Source organism: Cordyceps javanica, chromosome 1 (genome assembly GCF_051103115.1).
Source record: "Cordyceps javanica chromosome 1, complete sequence".
In the NCBI taxonomy this organism is placed as follows: Eukaryota; Fungi; Ascomycota; class Sordariomycetes; order Hypocreales; family Cordycipitaceae; genus Cordyceps; species Cordyceps javanica.
This window is the reverse complement of record NC_139295.1, coordinates 773286-791584: the sequence shown is the minus strand read 5'-3', so window position 1 is coordinate 791584 and position 18299 is coordinate 773286. Positions and strand designations below refer to the sequence as shown.

Below are 18299 nucleotides of genomic sequence, written 5' to 3'. Positions count from 1 at the left end.
AACCCCGACCCTCACCGAATGCAATGCAACACAGCGCAATGTCTACATCGACATCGACCGGTGCGGGGAGGCTTAGTTATTACTTACTTGCATAGTAACCCAACACGAATCTGCTGCTGTGGCAGCTTCTCTACTTACCAAAATTAGCCGTTACCTATTTGCCACAGCCATGCACCTTTTCCACCTCACCGGCTCCTGTTCCATTGCTCCCTTGACCCTTTTCTCCTCCCCTGCCGATGTGTCCCCCCCTTAATAGCGTCTCAGCCAGCTCAAGTCTTTCCAGTGTCATGTATAATATTGCCCGCCTCTAGATCACCCAAAAATAGGTAGCTTTGATACGCCAAGCCTTTCACTGGCCCCCCTCCTGGAGAGCCTCAGCGAGTCCAGTCATGACCCTTGTCCCGGAACCACCACCACCACCACCCGCTGCCCTGCCTCCCCCTTTCCATTGTTCATTCAGCCTGTGTGAACTCGATGCGCTACTGCATTTTTGACTGCTCGACTTTTACTGCGTACACTTTTTCAGCACCAAAAAGAACAGAAGAAGAAAAAGAAAAGAAAAAAAAAACGCCATGCATATGTCAAGACTACAGTTTGCCACTTCAGCCCAGAGGCGGTGTACCGCTTTATTACTGCACGCGCTCAGCCTCTTTTCTTTTTTCTTTATTACAAAAGACGGTCAGAGCGCGCACCATTGGCAATATTGTATTTTTGTCATGGTTTTGCTCGTCGTATTTTCTCTCTGCGATGCCATTATATACCAAGATTTCATCATATGTCAGAATCTGGCCTGGTCTCGGGCCGCTTTCGTGCCTCTGACCAAGGAGGGGGAGAGGGTTTTCATCATCACCTGCAAAGAACATCCCTCATCCCATTGTTTTCCCGTCCTGACCACCGTTGGATGATAAGGGTCCCGGCGGTAAGAGCTCAAAAGAGTCCATTGCGCCGAGAGCATACCGAGGTTTGCTACTGCCAGCCACGCACCGGCAAATACGCATTCATCGCCGTGTATACACGCGCCGCCCAGCGTTCGCTGCTGCCACTGCTCGGGTCGTGTGGTTAGACACAGCAACCCGACATGTCCGGCGCAACTATACGGATTTCCAATCTCATGAAGGGTTTGGCATCACCTATTACAATTCCCCCCCCATATTCCACTCCCCAACCATCCCAGCGACGGCCACCGTTTTGGTGTTGCGCTAGGCTTTGTTCAGTGGGAGTAGGACAGTCTCTCGTATCGCGGCCGCTGGCTGCGGATCGGCATCACGACTAACAAGCGCTGCGTCGTTGGCCTATGCTGTTACACCGCATACCGAGTACGCTGAACGACACGTTTCCCGTCCTTCAGCCCGCACGGCATATACGTCACGCCGCATACGCAGCATCCTCTCCTTGTTCCATTGTTCAGAAGCGCGGCTGAGAGCCTGCATCTGAACAACCCGGCCCCTTTCAGCCCCATGTTGGATTGCAAAAGCCCAGACCCGTGCTGAGAACACTACAAAGAACACCAGTCGTGAAGGACCGGCGAATTTGCTCTCATCACTGTAGTGTCCTGATGAGCACCAACCAGTAATGCCACTGGTCATGTAACGTGTAATACGACGACCGTCGCCAGATCGTACTACCTCGTGAGCAGTCTTCTGCGGCGTGACGATCGCTACGCACAATTTGCAGCTCAAAAGCTTGAATGCATTCAAACACTAGAACACCCTGAATAGATGATACTGTTGTGCAATGGTAGTATTCTGTTAAATGGCATCTACACGAAGTTGCTGGCACACGAAACGGAGCCTTCCGCGCTTCCTTCGCCGCCGCCGACAAGCCGAAATCCATCTTTTGAGTTTGGGGATTCCGGGCTAAAGAAAGCCTTGCTGAAGTCAAAACACTGCCATCTCATACCGAGGACGAAGCTGTACCCTCCTTGGACTCTCTAATCATTCCCTGCCATCTTTTCGTCATCTCCTGCGTCACACCCTCGGGCAGCGCCTTGAATTTGGTGTCAGGCGATGGACGAGCGGCTAGAGGATCGGGATAGCGGTCTGTGTCAAACAATAAGTCTCCGAATGATAAGAAAGGCGCGCCGAGCGCCGCAGCCTCTGCCTCACGTACTGGGATTGAAATCGTCATCGGCCAGCTTGCTTCTATGAAACTCCTTGTCATCCTTTGGTCTCTTGGCGTTGGCCTTGACCGGCGCCATGGGCGACGAGTCGGCCATCTCGTACAGTATTTGGTGATTCTCTCTATAAACAAATGAGAGAACAAGAAAGGGTCCTGTGCAGCCCGCGCTTTGATGCCCGTCCGCTACCTGGACATGTATGTGAACAAGCGCCGTCCGTTGGGCGGTTTCGGCGCCGCCCCTCCTCCGTCGTTGGTAGGCGAGGTGCATACCCGAAAGAGGCCTGTGGTTTGCTCGACTGCGCCCCACTGGGTTCCTCCTCATGGGCGCGCGCTTTCGAAACCTCGAAAACCGAGTCGCCGGCAAACACACCACAAGAAAAAATTCCTGCCATTAACCACGCGCGAAGAGGCATAACATCGAGAATCCGCCTCACGTAGACAGAGACTTCTCCCCCCTACCATTCCAGCCACGAGCCTTACATGCCTAGAAGCTCCGAACCGGCGAGCCGCAGCCCAGAATTCACCCCGACATCCATGCGTTGACCTTGGTCGAGTCTCCTGCCGTAAGCGTGCAAGAGACGGGTTTGATCATTCCTCCCCTCCCATTTCTACCGCCAGTGCCAATAGGAAGCCGCCCAATCTGATCGGATCGATCTTTTGGACCAGAATCACACTCTGAAAGCCCACAATGGATAAAAAGGCGGCCGTTCCCGACGCATGGGACGATGATTGGGAGGCTCACGCGGATCGGGCTGCCAAGGAAGAGGCTGAGAATCCCACGCCCGCACCACCAGTCTTGACCAAGGCCGAGCGCCTTGAAGCACACACAAAATCAAACCGAAAGTTGTGGGAAGCTGCGTAAGTAGAAAGACAAGAGGAGGACAACTAGAAAGAAGCGGCAGAGAGCGAGTGCGACGGGAAGAAACTAATACTGACTGCGGAGCGCAGAGAGACCAACGAGACGTTTCACTACGTCGAGGCAACCAATACCGTCCCTCTGGCCGCTACATTCAAGCCGCAAGTCAAGGTGCTCAGCAGAAAGCCCGTCATTGCCAAACGCGGCGACGCGTCCGGCGCACTGGCCCGGCTCGGCCTGGGCAACGACGACGACGACGACGATGAGGCCAAGAAGGAGGTCCAGCTGAGTCCCGAGCAGGTCCGCGCCAAGCAGAAGCGCGAGCGCGAGGAGAAGCAGCGCAAGTACGACGAGACTCGCGCCAAGATTTTCGGAGAGTCGGCTCCCTCCTCGCGCGGCTCATCGCCGGGCCTTGGCGGCGGCAGCGGCGGCGGCACCACAACACCACCGCGGCCGGCGGACTCGAGGTCGCAACAGCCGCACCAGCAGCACCAGCAGGGTAGAGGGCGCGGTCGTGGCGGCGGACGAGGTGCGGATAACGCCCGCGGCCAGTTCGAATCACGCCGTGCGCCACCATCGCAGCCGGGCACCGGCGGGAGGTTATACGATCCCAACTACTCGCCAAAGCCCGACGCCGGCTTCCAGAGGCGAGACGAGGTGGCGAGCAACGTCGCGCGCGGCGGCGGCAGCGGCGGTGGCGGCAGCACCAGCAGCACCAGCAGCACGAAACAGCAAGCCCGGGACGAGGGCATGCCTGTTCGGGCACCACGCGGGCCGGACGGCACAGGGAGAGGAGGATTCGGGTTTGCGCGCCGCGGCGCAAAAGAAGCTTGATTTGCTTGTGATCGAGCTACGTCTATGCTTTTTTTCTTCTTGTGTTTGCCCTTTCAGTATCTTATGCTCTATATGGCTCTGCCGAACCCCTTCCTTCTTTACTACCATCCGCCGCCAATCTTGCCCGCGAGCTGGACAACGCGTTCGCCCTCGGTCGCCTTTCCAACATCGCTAATGACCTCGCGGTACGTGGTGAATGCAAGTCTACGTAAATCAATGCCGGTCATGTCCGACCAGTATGCCAGGGTATCATTTATATAAGAGTGGGAGATGCCGAGCACGACGTCGCCCGCCGCGGGCCCGTCGTCCGCCTCGGTGCCGACGGCCGCGGCCTCGTCGTCGCCCGAAAAGTACGCCTCGTCCACCTCGGCCAGCCAGTCCTTCTGCTCCTGCGGGCCGGGCTTGCCCGGCAGGCCCTCGTGCTCCATGACGACGGCATCGTCGACCTTGATCTGGCCGCCCCCGTTGGTGCAGCCGCCCGGGCAGGCCATGACCTCCACATAGCTGTACTCGAGCGACGAGGAAGAGGCCCCTGCCTTGCCGCCCGCTGGCCGGCGGGCACTACCAAACGGCTTACCACCCGGCATCCTGGACGGCCGCGCCGGCTTGAGCCGTCGCACCAAGTTCTGGATGTTGCGGAAGCCATAGTACCGCGCGGCTTTGAACACGGCCTCGCCCTCGACAGACACGACGTACTCGACCACGTCGGCGTTGCGGCCCTTGATGACCTGGACCTCGGCGCCGGGCGACTGCGCCGCGCGGCTCTGCAGTATGTGGTAAAGGAGTCCGCCGGACGAACCGGCGGCGAGGGGTGGCGGCGGCGTTGTCCTTTGGCGGCGGTACGCGGAGGAGCAGGAGGAGGATGATAATATCGAGGGCGGCGGAGAGGGCTGCTGTTGCTGCAGACCATTGTCGTCGTTGCAGTCGTCGTAGTGACGGAACAGGAATTTTTGTAACGTAGGGTCGGGGAACGGTGCAGGCTGCATCTCCTCGTCCGATAGCTTGAAGAAATCCAGACCCCTGCTCTCGGCCAGCATGAGGACCTCCTTGCTTGTGATGACGCAGTCGACGTCGCGCACGCCGCGGCCGGGCCGGCCGGACCGCGCCCACACCTCGTCCGTCAGCTCCTCGCGGCTCGCCTCGAGCTTCTTGTCGAAGCACGGCATGACGGCCAGGTGCCAGATGCGCGAGGGCGGGATGCCCAGCGCCCGGCTCAGGGTCGTCTTGAGGAGGGTGCCCGTCAGCGCCTGCGGCGACTTGACGCGCGAGAGGTGCGGCAGCACGTGCGGGTGCGTCTTTTCCGCGTAGCACACCCACCCGGGGCACGACGACGCGAGTATGGGCTTCTTGGCCTCGGCTTGTTGTTGCGGCGTGCCGCTCGGTGCTGCTGCTGCCGAGGGCGGAGAGGAGGAAGAAGAAGATGTGGTGGTGGTGGTGGTAGTAGTGCTGGTGCCGAGCAGCACCTCTTGCGCGCTCAGCACATGCGTCATCTCCCGCGCCGCGTTGGTGTCAACCACCCACGCGAAGCCGCTGCCGTGCCGGCCACCGCCGGGCAGGCCCGCCGGGCCGCGGAGCAGCGTCTCCAGCATGGCGCCGGCCTGGCGTTCGCCGACGACGGGGACGCTGCTACCCGGCTGCTGCTGCTGCCGCTGCCGGCGCCCGCGCCGGTCGCACGCGGCCGCCAGGTTGGCGCGCGTCTGGGGGCTCACGCTCGCGACGAGCAGCTTGGCCTCTTCATTCTCCAGGCCCTCGACGGCGTACCGGCCGGAGACGGGATCCGGGCCGACGACGCGCAGCGACGGCGCGGCGTCGAGCGTCGAGAGCACCTCGGCGTGCGACTGCAGGCTCACGAGCACGGCCTCGGCCGACGTGACGCAGCCCGAGCACGCGAGGCAGTCTGTGAGGGAGATTTCGGCCGGAGGAGGAGGAGGGCCGGACGCGGAGCGCGAGTCGCCGTCGAGAATGACTTCGGTTTCGAGAGACGACGAGCCGGCAGGCGCAGGCGTCGGGGGAGCAGCCGGGAGCGTCTCGACGGGCTTGATGCAGGCGACGCCCGGGGCGATGAAGTCGTTGAGGTCGTCGGTGGAGAGGATGGCGCTCATGGTCGGAGAGAGAGATGGGGAGAAAGAGAGAGGAGAGGAGAGGAGAGGAGAGGAGTGGGTGGGTCAGAGGCGCTTGCGCGCAAGGGAAGAGAGAGGTTTGTATGGTATGATGTCCTCGTGAGCGTGTGAAGAGTAGTGGTTTTGTTTTGGATGTTCTGTTGTTGTGTGGCCCGGCTCTTCGGCTCGTCGAGCCCCGAAAGTGTTCTTTGCCGCGGGGCGAGACGTTGGGCGGGGGGAGCTTTGCGTTGTTCGCTGTAGGCAGCGCCGCGGTGGTGGAAAACGAAAGAAGAATGCCTTTTTGAGATTGTGGTCGGTCACTCGAGTGACGATTTCTCATACGAATAGGTTTGAGAAGAAGAGGAAACTTGGGACTGATGAGCATGTGCCAATTTTTAGTGGCGGTTTCTTGGTTTCTGGTAGGCAGGCAGGCAGGCCATTTTTTTGCCCCGCGCAATGACGGCCGGGCGATTAGAAATGCGCCGTGAAAAAAAGGAAGCCCCGCCACCGTGCGAAGTCGGCGCGCACTAAGCCCAGCTGGGGCCAGCAAACCACTGGAGCGAGATAACTAGGGAATTTGCAAGTAAGCCATGGTTTGCTTGCAGGGCGGAACAGAATTGGTACAATCTACAGGTGAGCAAGGGCCGTCACAAGTCGTCTGCCATGTCTGTTCATCTTCTTTGAGCCAAAAAAACAAAAAAATAAAGAAAGCGATTGCATTAATCAAGTAACTGTGCGTCGCCGTCACTTGTATACTGTACACATGAAACACCCAGATAACATGAACAAAAAAACAAGCAGGTTCGTAATGATATGCCATACCCTGAAAAACTCCCCTGGGTTCTCTCTCTTTTTGCATCCTCCTTTCCTTCGGTTTTATTATATATTCAAGGCCCTTGGCTAGCGTTTTTCCTCGTGGATAGCGTCAAACCTCGTGCGCGATGCCATTAACCGTATGGCAGTGCTGGCCTCACCCAGCCAGACCGTGGTGGCGATAGTCGTGTAAAAGCTTCGGTTGCGCCCAGCTGTGACGTACCTAAACGGCGACAGCCTCTGCCTTGGGTACGACGGCACTGTCCGGCTCACCGGCTGCGGCAGCAGCCTCCTGCACGCCATTTTCTTGCCCAACCGGCGTCTTCGCACCGTCTGCCGCCGCCACTGGGGCACCATTGGTGACCTGTACATCTGCCGAGCCTGTGAGGATGGCCTGCCGGCGGTTATGCCAGTCGACTTCGCTCTGGATAACCTGGGCGAGCAACGTCTCCTTTTCGAGCCACTCCTTGTAGTATACTTCTTCCCATTCGCGGCACTCACGCATGAGCGTCTCGCCAACCTCGTTGGCCCACTTTGCCTCCCAGAAGCACTTGCGGTACAGCTTATCGACCGGGAAGGCGAGCTCCTCGGTCGAAAACTGCTCACTCGTCAATGGTGTGAAGTAGTCCTCGTGACCGTCCTCGCCGTGGCCCGCGTCCGTGCCGTCCTCGCCGCCGTGGCCATGCGACTGCGGCGTCTTGATGATGATTTTGAGCTTGCTCGACTTGCCTGGCGGGCCGGCCTGCATCGACTTGGGCACAGGGTCTGATGGGCGAAGAGCCTCCGTCTCGTGAACGGTGCGCATATGTTTGGCCAGGGCGTCAGATCTCGTGAATGAGCGGTCGCATTCTAGAAAAACGAGTTAGTTGACGCTGCTGCAACAAAGAATTCAATAGTAACAAGTCCCAGGACATACCTGGAAGGTAGCAGTAGAATGGCTTCTCTCTCGTGTGGCTGCGCATGTGAGCTTTCAACGCGTAGCCGCTGGCATGTGTCATGCCCTTGCGAGGGCAGCTCTTCCACTCGCAGGTGTACTTCTTTTGGCGATTTTCAATGTGGGAGTTGTGGATGTGCTCGACTAATCGGTCCATGTTGCCTTGGTCGCCGGCATCGCAGCCATCCCAGTCGCAGACGCTGACCTGCTCCTGAAAGTCCTCCTCGTCTAGCCGCGCGTTGATGGGTGAGCTCGGGATATCGCCTGAAGTGTCCGACGACAGATCAGACATTCCCTCGAGGGGGTCCGGCTCGGGGATGACGTCTTGCTCATGGTCGGCGTCGTGGACGGCCGCAGACGATGCCCGCGACGCCCGCGACGCACCGTCAACCTTGAGGCGCTTCGACGGTCGCGAAGAGGCATCGTCGTAGTCGTGGCCGTCATCATCAGAGTGATCCGAGGATCGCACCGAGGAAAGCGGCGATTCGGCGGGTGAGTAGCCGCGGGCCATGGCTGTGTCGTCGGTTCACGAATTGGACGTCGCGTTGAAGGAAAGACAAGGAAAAGGGCTGCGTGTGCGGCGAGTGTGCGGCGAGTGTGCAGGCGCGGCTTTGTCTCAAGCCGAGTCTGGTGCAAATTCGCGACAGCACGCGATCGGAAACCGGTAGATGCGCTCCCTGAAAAAAAGAGCGTGTGTGCGTTTGGTGGTTGGGTCAATTGTTGCGTGCGGTGGTGATGGAAAAGAGGGCAAAGAAGGAGACGTTGCGTCAAGGGGCAAAAGAGATGCACTGTTGGATCGTGTTTGCTTGCGATAGCTCGGCTACCGCGCGGCGGCGCTCCATTGGCCCAATTTTTGCTGGCTGGACGAGGTAGCGGGCCACCATGACACACGGCAGTCGCTGCGCCAAGTTTTATTACTGGGACAAAAAAATTGTACTGATGGAGTCTCGAGAAGAAGAAAATGGCGAGACGGATTTTTCGCCTCTTCTGCGAGATTCTCATCAACGCATTTGGAGGCTAATCTTTATTGCTTATATCAAAGCATATATGTAACAAATCAAACTTTTCTTTCCCATCCCATGGCGTCTTCTTTCGCCTGAATCTCCCAGACTATAATTCCATCATGACATGCGTGAGTATACTGAAAAAAAAAACAAAAAAAAATTAGGCAGAGCCATTAAGGATGCTGCGACGCTGCTTGACAGCATCAGCTAGGTTGTCAAGGACGCTGACAGTGTCCTCCCAGTGGATGCAGGCGTCAGTGATGCTGACGCCGTACTTGAGACCGGACTTGCCCTCGGCGGGAACTTTTTGGTTACCTAGTTTCTCGACGTTAGAACAGAATTATTTTGCATCGTCTTGCCGAGTGTTGTTACTTACCCTCGTTGTGATTGCTCTCAATCATGACGCCCATGATGGCGTTCTCGCCCTTGGCAATCTGCTCCGCGATGACGGCCGCAACCTTGGGCTGGTTCTTGTGGTCCTTGAGCGAGTTGCCGTGGCTGCAGTCGACCATGAGACGCTGGCGGACGCCCTTCTTCTCGAGGGCGGCCTTGGCCTCGGCGATGCTGGCGGCGTCGTAGTTGGTGCCCTTGGTGCCGCCGCGCAGGATAGCGAAGCAGTCGTCGTTGCCAGTGGTGCCGACGATGGCGACGACGCCGGGCTTGGTGACGGAGAGGAACTGGTGGGGGTGCTTGGCGGCGCCGATGGCGTCAATGGCGACGCCGAGGGAGCCGTCGGTGCCGTTCTTGAAGCCGACGGGGAAGCTCAGGCCGCTCGAGAGCTCGCGGTGCAGCTGGCTCTCGGTGGTGCGGGCGCCGATGGCGCCGACGGACAGGAGATCGGCGAGGAACTGCGGCGAGATGGTGTCGAGCATCTCGCTGGCAATGGGCATGCCCTTGTGGGTGAGGTCGACGAAGAGCTGACGAGCCAGGCGCAGGCCCTTGTTGATCTTGAAGCTGCCATCAATGTCTGGGTCGTTGATCAGACCCTTCCAGCCGACCGTGGTGCGCGGCTTCTCGAGGTAGGAGCGCATCACGATGAGCAGCTCGTCCTTGTGCTTCTCCTTGGCCTGCAGCAGCAGGTCGCAGTAGGCCAGGGCGGCCTCGGGGTCGTGGATGGAGCATGGGCCGACGACGACCAGCAGGCGGTTCTTGTCGTCAGTGCCGTTGACTACGGCGACGGCCTCGTTACGAGACTCGAGCACCGTCCTTTTCGACTCGGGCGTCTGGGCAATCTCATGCTGGAGCAGATCGGGAGGGGTAAGAGGGTTGTAGCCGCGAACTGGCATGTTGTGTTAGCATGTGCTTAAGACGGGCGGCAATTGGGCGGGTGCCTCTTGGTATAGTACGCACTTCTCCAATCTTCAGAGTCGGCCTGGTTGCCGACGTTTTTGTTTTCAATGTAGAACTGCATCGTGTTGAGCGCGACGGTCAGTCACCACCGCCATGATGTCGTTGGGAGAGAAAGAAGCAAAAAAAAAAAGAAAGTGACAAAAGGTCGCGGGGTAGGGCAGCAAAGTTGAACTGACGTACCGAAGCCATGGTGCAAAAAGGGTATATAGGCGCGGGGCAAAAGAAGAAACAGAATACAGTAGGATTTCAAAGACTTGATGCTGAGTTTTTTTCAGCTGCACAGATTGTGTGAAAAGGCTTGTTTGGATATGGAAGCTTCTGTGTTGCCCGCCAAGAACAGAGACGCAAAATGGTGGCAGAGGGTCGCTGCACTATAATTTTCATGTGTCGACCAGAAAAAAAGCGCCGGAGCCGGAGGCTATGAGTCGTCGATGTGGCGGGGCTTGGAGGACGAGATGGCGTGTGCTGGCACTACTGAGGCTGTCGATTGGGGGGGGGAGTGGTCAATAAGAGCTTCGCGATTGGACACTAATTATTAAAGGACCCTGTAGAGTCTCAAGCAGTTTACATTGCATATGGGGGGCCTATGTTGCCAGAGATTTCAACGTCAGGTAGCGCTGCGGCAGCAACTTGTCGTGACGGTATCGGACCTGGGTGTATCCGTACTTTGCTTGGCTATAAGCAAATCTACCCTGGTGAGATCTCGCCCACATGGTGCTAGTAGTGGCATGACAGTGGCCTCATGCGCTGTTGGCAGAGTGGTACTCCTTGATTGAAAGAGCTGCTGCGCCAGAGCACAGTAGTCCATTATGAAGATGAAATTTTCCAATCTGACCCGGGGTGACCGTATTTTCGTCCTCTATTCTTTTTCTTTTTGTTCTGGTTTTTTTCTTTTTTTCTTTTGTGCACTGCTACACTTGAAGCTGAAAACATCCGCCACGTGTAAAAACATACGTGCTCTTAATAGTTAGTACTGCCACGTCTTGAATCAGCTAGCCTCATCGTATCAGTACTACGGCACTGCACAAAATGATTTTATGCAGATGCAGCTACCAAGCATACTGAGCAAACGGCCCACCAGAATGTAATGTGCTCGGCCCGACCGATACATCGGCATCGAACGCCACCACCTTTCTTGACCTACCACCAACCAGCTACCTAAGTACTGCCTACAGGTACGGAGTACGTGCCGCCTATCTACCAGTACTTGCGTGCCTACCTGCGATTTCCATGTAGTCAATGCCTGCACTCTCATTCTCGCCTGTCGCAAACGCAAGTCCGATCCATCACATCACCCTCTCTACTGCACTCTTGGTCATGGCCAGCATCTCGCCATGGCAATGCTCCCTCCTTCACTAGTCAAACAATCATCACTCCAATGTCTCATAGAATAACGACCGCAGACTCGCCCTGACACCACTCATCATGTCTTGCCTTGCCAGGCCATGCTTAAGACGACATTACCAGGAACAATGTACCTCAGCTTCGCCGGAATCCTACATGTGCTTCTCAATTACTCCAATTATCGATACTAGACAGACCGCAGCTTCCCACTCGGCAATTAGCCAGAGAATCCACACTGTCATCATCGCATTGTCCTCCTACTCCGTTCAGGTTGACCCCACCACAACGGTGGCCATGCCGTGGGAGCCATCCAACCATCCCGGGCCAACGCAGGCAACAGACCTACGAGCCTAAGCAACCTCAGATCGTACTAAATATTACCCAATCTGGCACCTAAATGCGATGTCTGCTACAGAGCAACTGCTACCTTACTCTCACACCAGGCACCAGATCCCTTGCCTGCCCTGCTCTTTCGGTCATGTCCTCCCACGCTATCAAAATCCTTCCGCATCTTGTTGACTAAAATAGAGAGACGTTGATCGAGGTTCGAGGCCCGGGCATATTTCTCCAGCAATGGCACTCCAGAGTTGTGGCAATATCCTTCGCCGGCCTTTTCCCTACTGCAACGGGCTGAGCGTCTGTGCCTTTTGATCTGATTCGAGGCAAATTAAATAAGCACTAGGGCAGACTCGACGCTTCATGACCACGCTGCTAGTGTATTCCCTTCCATCATGCTCACTCTGTCGACGTATCTGGATACAATGAGGAAGTAAGGTCTCTGCATGGGGAAGAGTATTTAAAGTGCAGGCAACTCCCACCTCCTCAACTTGTGTCGGCATCCAACTCCAAGCAAAAATCCCCAAATACAACCTTCAACAATGGTGTGCCTTCTCAAATACACCGGCGCGGCCCTGGCCGTTGCCTCGACGGCAATTGCCTCTCCCGCCACCGTGCAGGTCGAAGCCCGCAAGGCGCCGCTCATCCCCAACGGCAAAAAGGCCGGCTCGGCGGGCGGGCGCGCCGTCCACCACTGGAAGGACCATATCGGCTGGTGGTACGACTGGACGCCCAAGCCGTCGGGCCACGACGAGGTCATGGGCGTATCCATGCTCTGGGGCGACGGGCACCAGGGCAAGACGGACTCGGACCGCCTGCACGCGTTCCAGAAGCTCCGCGACACGCCGCAGTATCTCCTCGGCCTCAACGAGCCCGACTGCCACGGCAAGGATTCGGCCGACCTCCGCGTCGCCCAGGGCGTCAGCCTCTGGAACCAGTACATCGCGCCCAAGGGCCGCGCCGGTAGCCTGCTCGGCAGCCCCGCCATGTGCAAGCAGAAGGACGAGGGCTGGCTCGCCAAGTTCCGCGACCAGGCCCTCGACGCCGACTGGGACTTTACCGCCATCCACGTCTACAAGGACTCGATGCAGGGTGTCCAGGAGGACATTGACCACTACTGGAACAAGTATCGCAAGCCCATCTGGGTCACCGAGTTCGCCTGCGTCTCCGACCACCCCCAGTGGGCGCCCTGCCAGGACCAGGGGAAGATCAACACCTTCATCAGGGACGTGGTCGACCTCTTTGAGCGCAACGAGCACGTCATGGCCTACGCTTACACCGACGGCGGCGGCCTCGCCCCTAACTGGCTCCCGACCAACAATGACGGCTCGCAGCTCTCCGAGTCGGGCCGTACCTACCTCAACGCCATCAAAAAGTACAACTGAGCAAATTTGGTACTCTGAGATGGCCCCTTCGGATAGAATGTCACGTGGATTTGGCAGCGCAAAGATGCCTCGTCTGTTGTGCAGGCCGACATAAACAGTGCTTTTCCCCAGATACGACAGCCACACCATAGGACGGCATGATGTTTAAAGAAACGCAGCTGCCCAACCTATTAGCAGACAGCAGAGTATATAGCATCCACGCAGTAAATATATACGATGAGCACATGCATGGCGATCTTCTAAAGAATGGGGGCTGCAAAGTGTTTGCATCTGGGTATATTGCGGTTGTTAATAACAACGAGAGAAAAAGCCCACTCGACCACTCGTTGGGAAAAGAAAAAGAAAAAGAGGAAATAGCCTGCTAGACGAATATCTCTACAAAATAATGTATATGTAACACAACAAGAGAACACACAATGCAACCGATATCCTGGTTTTGCCTTGCTAAGGGGGGGATCTTCTAAAATCGAAAGTTGTCATAGTCCTTGAGAATGTCGCCGAGATCCGTAAACTGGGAAGTAAAGAAATCGTTGGGGAGATCGCTCAGGTCATGCGGCCCGACCAGTTCCATCATGGACGTCGAGTCGCTCGCCGACTGCTGCGAGTGCATGCTCCCTGCGCCACCGCCGAAGCCGTCGTCGTACGGTTGTGGCGTGTTCATCTGGCTGATCGGGAATGACGTCTGTTGCACACCCGGGGTGAAGGAGCCAGGGCCACCGCTCTCGTTAGAGCCATTGCCGCCGCCGCCAGCCATTGCCATTTCTGCCAAGGCGGCAGCGGGGGGGAACACGGGCTGCTGGTCGTTCATGACTGGGGCGAGTGATATGGGTATCTGGTTGCCACCCGTCGTAGGCGTACCGACCATGTCGTTGGGCCGGCCGTTGTGCAGGCCGCCGTCGCTAAACTGATCGCCGCCGCCGCCGCCGGGCGCCACGGAAGCGGACCGCGGCGACTGCTGTGCCGAGGGGTGGTTGGAGACGCGGAAGCTCTTGATCATGTGCTGGACGCGGTGCAGCTTCTGCTTAAGCGCACGGGTGACGGGAGAGTGAACAGAGAGGTGCTGGACGAGCTCCATGGCAGCGAGGACGTCGGGGAGGTAGCCGACGCGGTACTCGGCCTCGGCATAGCATAACAGCAGCAGCAGCGATGCCAGCGCTGTCTCGAGGAAGTGATTAAAGGTGCGCTGCTGTGCGTGATAAATATCCGTCTCCCGCGCCAGCGCGATGAGGATACGGATTGTGTCCTGGGACATCTCGGCCAGCACATTGGTGGTGGACGTATCGAAGCCACCGCCCGTCAGCGACATGGCCGACTTGCGGTGTATGACGATGCGCATCTGGTTACAGCGGAGATACAGGACGAGCCGCAGCCTGTACTCGCCGCGCTTTTCTCGGGTTGGGTCGAATTTGTCCTGCAGGCCGAGAAACTGCAGCCTCTTGGGAATGTTCTTCTGAAATTGGGTTACTTGGAAGTCGAGCAGATTTCTTGTTGCCGCCAAGGCTGTGACTGTAGCAGTTGGCGATGTTGACGGCTGGAGAATAGATCGTCGCACCTCGGCGGAGATGATGCTGTACTCGATCATCTGCCTCAGGTAGGTCGACGATAGTGAGTCATCCTAAGGGAGATGCCATTAGTGCCATAAGAGTGCATAGCTGCGTGCAAACTCACTTTGAACTGTGGCAGGCGATGAATATCGGAGTCGTGGACTGAAAAAGGCAAGCCCGTGCCAAAGCCCCATCGTCGGTCGAGTGTATAGACAGACCAGTAAAACTTTTCGCCAACGTCCTTGAGCTGGTCCAGAGTTGCTGGATTGGGCGCATCCTCGGTATTTTGAGCTATTATCTCGTGCAACGAGCGTAACACATTGCCAATTGCCCTCCACGCCAGCATTTCCTTGTCATTCAGAAAGAAGAAGATGCTCTGCGAAAAGAAAGAAAAAAAATGAAAAATAAGCATGTCAGTCAAAACGAACCAGGCACAGTCAAGGGTATACGTACTGCAAGAATTATTATAGACAAGTCCGTCTTGCTAACTGCGCCAAGTTGTGTACGTAGCATTGCGCCGCTAAACAAGCTCTCGACAAAACTGTTTGCAACTGTCAAGGTTCCAGGGTCGACAATACTAGAGGCGACGGAGAGAACCAGTGACATGATGTCCTCAATGCCGGATTGGTCTTCCGGGACGGGATGAGCTTCACTCGGCGGCACAGACGCTCTGACTCTCTGCCGGAGATTTTGCAGATCTAGAAAGGGATACTGGAGCGCAACCTCTTCCTCATAGATGTCGATGATGCGTATCCAGAGCTCCTTGTCGAGGGGTGCAAAGGTGCCTGGGGGTGCACCGGTTTTGCGGTGGTCGATGAGCTGCTGCATAATATGGGATCCTATCATAAGTTGCTGCTGGCGACCGCTGCCAAATAGAGACCTGCCCGGGCCCGGGCTGAGGTCGCCGAGGCGCTTCTCCGCCAGGCGAAGGTAATAGTCGGAGCTTCCGTGGCGTGTCTGGGCGCTTGTCTCGGCATGGTTCTGCGTGCGTGGGGGCGCTACAGAAGGTGGCTTCTTGACACGAAAGGAGTCTCGTTCACGTGGCTTGTGAGGCTCATTGGTAGATTGTGAGTCTCGTTTGGGTTTGCTGGATTTTCTGGGTGGGCTTGGTGAGCAGGTTTCAAGGACTGGGGGTGACGAGAATAGGAGGCAGGGGTTTGGGTTCAATGGAGAGATGTCGCGTGAGTTTGGCGATGACGTACGAGGTCTCATCGGTGGACTGGAAGCGTGTCGCGCGACCGTAGACACACATGATGTCGCTGTCACGACACCTCTTGCAGGGCCGTTCGCCGCTGCATTTTGTCTTTCTTTGCTTGCAGGTTCTGTGGGATGAGACATTACGAGGGTTAGCAGTGAGAATTTTGATGCGGTCAGGGTCACTTGTCGAGCAGGGTCGAGGTGCAGGCAAGGAGTGATGAGAAGAAGAAAAAGCGGGAGTTACATACACGCTGTCAATGGTGGCTTGGGGTCAGCGGGAAGTGCATCAATTGAGAAGCGGGAGCGGTTGCGGGGACAGTGGACATACCAGGCAATGGCCACGTAGGGTGAGCGCTTCTTGCGCGACTTGAGAGTGGGCGAGCCGACGGGCTGGGAAACGGGCGAGGGCATCGCGGCGGCGGGTGGTGACTGCATCGCGGCGCGGCGGGAGGAGACGATGCAGGTGGCAGTGGTGGACGGAGGAGGGTTGGGGGCGACTGGCGGGTGTGGCGGGAACAGGGGAATGGGAGGCGAAACATTGATGCAGCGGGCATCTATTGGAAGATGGGAGGCAGCATGCTCGCGCGGTTGAAGCGAGGCGATGACGGCGGTCTTGTGGTGAGATATGGATGGACAGAGGCGCAAGGCAAGATTTTACGGTTGTTTGAGCTGCAGGAGGTTGACGGCGAGGGTATTGAGTACCGGTTGCGGGGAATGGGCGGCGCATCGACAAGGCGTGGTGGGTAAGATGGCTGGATGGGAGGTACTAGTACTAGAGGGAGGTACCTACCTTGCCTAGCAGTACCTACCAAGGTGCCTACTTTAAGGTTATCTAGGGGGTATAGGCGGGCAAGATGTACCTACCTTGGGTATTTAGGTACCTAAATATCTAGCAAGGCAGTGGGTGGCTAGGTACCTTAGTTGGCCAAGTACGGATACCTGGCCATTGGTAGTCCACCGCGGCAGCTAGTCAGGTAGGTATCCGTAGGTAGGCATTTACCTTGGGGGCCAACAGGGTTGGTGGCCGTGGCTTGAGCGGCTTTACTTGGCGCAAAACTTCCTTTGCTCCAATGCAGACATCATCGTCGAGTAATCCGTACATTTCAGCGACAGGCAAGAGAGGTTACTTTACAGGAGCTCACAGGAGGTTACAGTGGATTCGGTGGATTCGACGCTGCGGAAAAATAGCGGCCACAGCGCTCTTGGGCGTGCTGGCAGGCTGGCAGGCTGGGTGCTTGCCTCGTGCCGATTTAGCGCATCAGATTTTCCTGTTTGCTGTGGGCGGACCTCGTTTTGCGGGGGTGGAGATGGTGATGCTCGGAGAGAACGAGAGAGAGAGAGAGAGAGTCCAAGTCTCCATCTGCAGGGGCCAACGACCTTCTCCCGGTCTGTCACATCTGCGCTCACATTGGACATGACAGGGATCCATCATTACACCTCGTCTCTCCTGCTCTGCATCCACCTACTCAACGCCCCTCTTCCCACGTCCGGCCGGATCATCTCCTACGCCCGTGCTCATCATGATATACACAAATTACCCAGCAACTTCACCTCGGACATTGCAACTAGCGCTACGACATGACCGTCGACCTAACCCCTGAGAGCCCTTGGTCATACCGGGACCCCTAAAACGTCGTCAGCGACAGACAGAACCGGCTTTCGGCGCACGTGCTTGCCTGCAGGTGCGCATTCATGTTTCACTAGGGAAATAACCATTTCGTCGGTGGCCTCGGTCTGACACCTTATGCTTGATTGGCAAGGCCCCTGGTTGTGCATGTTTGTGCAGTTTGCCCACGCGGCTGCGTGTCTTGTCTTTATTAATTCCTCTCCAAGCAGCTAGTGTAGGTGCAGCTACCTCACCTGCCGCCGTGCCACTAAGCTCGCCGATCTTTTTGATGCTGCGCCACTGCTCTGAAATAAGCGCGCCATTGCATCCCAGGAGGCTAGCTGTATTGTCGCATGTTATTTAGGTTGCCGATACTAGTGACTCTGATTCCTCACCGTTCGTGCAGGCAGCATCACTCATTGGGTCGCCTCCCCCTTACTTCACGGATCTAGCCGGCTGTAACGGCGTCGATTTCCTCGCCATGTTATCAGATGAAATTTTAGTTGCAGATGGATCGATCACAGTGGAGGCGGTCATTGATGTACGATTCAATTTGTCGCGGAATCGGAACCGGAACACGCTGGCAAGCCTAGCCGGCTAAGCACAGTATACAGATTTGCGGCGGTTGCTGAAGCCGTAAGCAGACGTCTCTGAACCTGCAGATCCCCATGGATTGGGGCCGCCAGAATAGAGATCCAGAAATCTTTAGTTGGCCGAGTTTACCTCTTCAATGTGAGGCCGTCTCTTAATTATTGACGATTCTCACAACTAGGCCCGCCAGGCGCCGTCTCGCTGTTGGCCCAAGAAATCACATTGTCCTGATCAGTACAAATACCACGATCAATCGCACAGAGCCCTCCGGCAAAAAGAGACTCTAAA

General features: G+C 56.9%; 7 protein-coding genes across 7 annotated transcripts; 2 read left to right on the top strand and 5 right to left on the bottom strand.

The window, feature by feature from the left end:
* Positions 1 to 1893: 1893 nt before the first annotated feature.
* Positions 1894 to 2215, bottom strand: V2A60_000239 (uncharacterized protein; the record flags this gene model as incomplete). The annotated part of the gene is made up of 2 exons (XM_083251610.1): positions 1894 to 2039; positions 2110 to 2215. 2 exons carry the CDS (start codon positions 2213 to 2215, stop codon positions 1894 to 1896), a joined length of 252 nt encoding a protein of 83 aa, XP_083107736.1.
* Positions 2216 to 2806: 591 nt separating this feature from the next.
* Positions 2807 to 3808, top strand: V2A60_000238 (uncharacterized protein; the record flags this gene model as incomplete). The annotated part of the gene is made up of 2 exons (XM_083251609.1): positions 2807 to 2976; positions 3067 to 3808. The coding sequence occupies 2 exons, from the start codon at positions 2807 to 2809 to the stop codon at positions 3806 to 3808; spliced, it is 912 nt and encodes a 303-aa protein (XP_083107735.1).
* Positions 3809 to 3909: 101 nt separating this feature from the next.
* Positions 3910 to 5910, bottom strand: V2A60_000237 (iron-sulfur cluster assembly protein NAR1; the record flags this gene model as incomplete). Its single annotated transcript, XM_083251608.1, has 1 exon — positions 3910 to 5910. The coding sequence occupies one exon, from the start codon at positions 5908 to 5910 to the stop codon at positions 3910 to 3912; it is 2001 nt and encodes a 666-aa protein (XP_083107734.1).
* Positions 5911 to 6943: 1033 nt separating this feature from the next.
* Positions 6944 to 8165, bottom strand: V2A60_000236 (C2H2-type zinc finger protein; the record flags this gene model as incomplete). The annotated part of the gene is made up of 2 exons (XM_083251607.1): positions 6944 to 7569; positions 7637 to 8165. The coding sequence occupies 2 exons, from the start codon at positions 8163 to 8165 to the stop codon at positions 6944 to 6946; spliced, it is 1155 nt and encodes a 384-aa protein (XP_083107733.1).
* Positions 8166 to 8818: 653 nt separating this feature from the next.
* Positions 8819 to 10197, bottom strand: V2A60_000235 (3-deoxy-7-phosphoheptulonate synthase; the record flags this gene model as incomplete). Its single annotated transcript, XM_083251606.1, has 4 exons — positions 8819 to 8973; positions 9035 to 9937; positions 10009 to 10063; positions 10189 to 10197. 4 exons carry the CDS (start codon positions 10195 to 10197, stop codon positions 8819 to 8821), a joined length of 1122 nt encoding a protein of 373 aa, XP_083107732.1.
* A 2033-nt stretch (positions 10198 to 12230) lies between these two features.
* V2A60_000234 (uncharacterized protein) lies at positions 12231 to 13073 on the top strand (the record flags this gene model as incomplete). Its single annotated transcript, XM_083251605.1, has 1 exon — positions 12231 to 13073. The coding sequence occupies one exon, from the start codon at positions 12231 to 12233 to the stop codon at positions 13071 to 13073; it is 843 nt and encodes a 280-aa protein (XP_083107731.1).
* Positions 13074 to 13533: 460 nt separating this feature from the next.
* Positions 13534 to 16249, bottom strand: V2A60_000233 (fungal specific transcription factor domain-containing protein; the record flags this gene model as incomplete). The annotated part of the gene is made up of 5 exons (XM_083251604.1): positions 13534 to 14688; positions 14742 to 14993; positions 15071 to 15713; positions 15820 to 15909; positions 16143 to 16249. The coding sequence occupies 5 exons, from the start codon at positions 16247 to 16249 to the stop codon at positions 13534 to 13536; spliced, it is 2247 nt and encodes a 748-aa protein (XP_083107730.1).
* Between the last annotated feature and the right edge of the window lie 2050 nt (positions 16250 to 18299).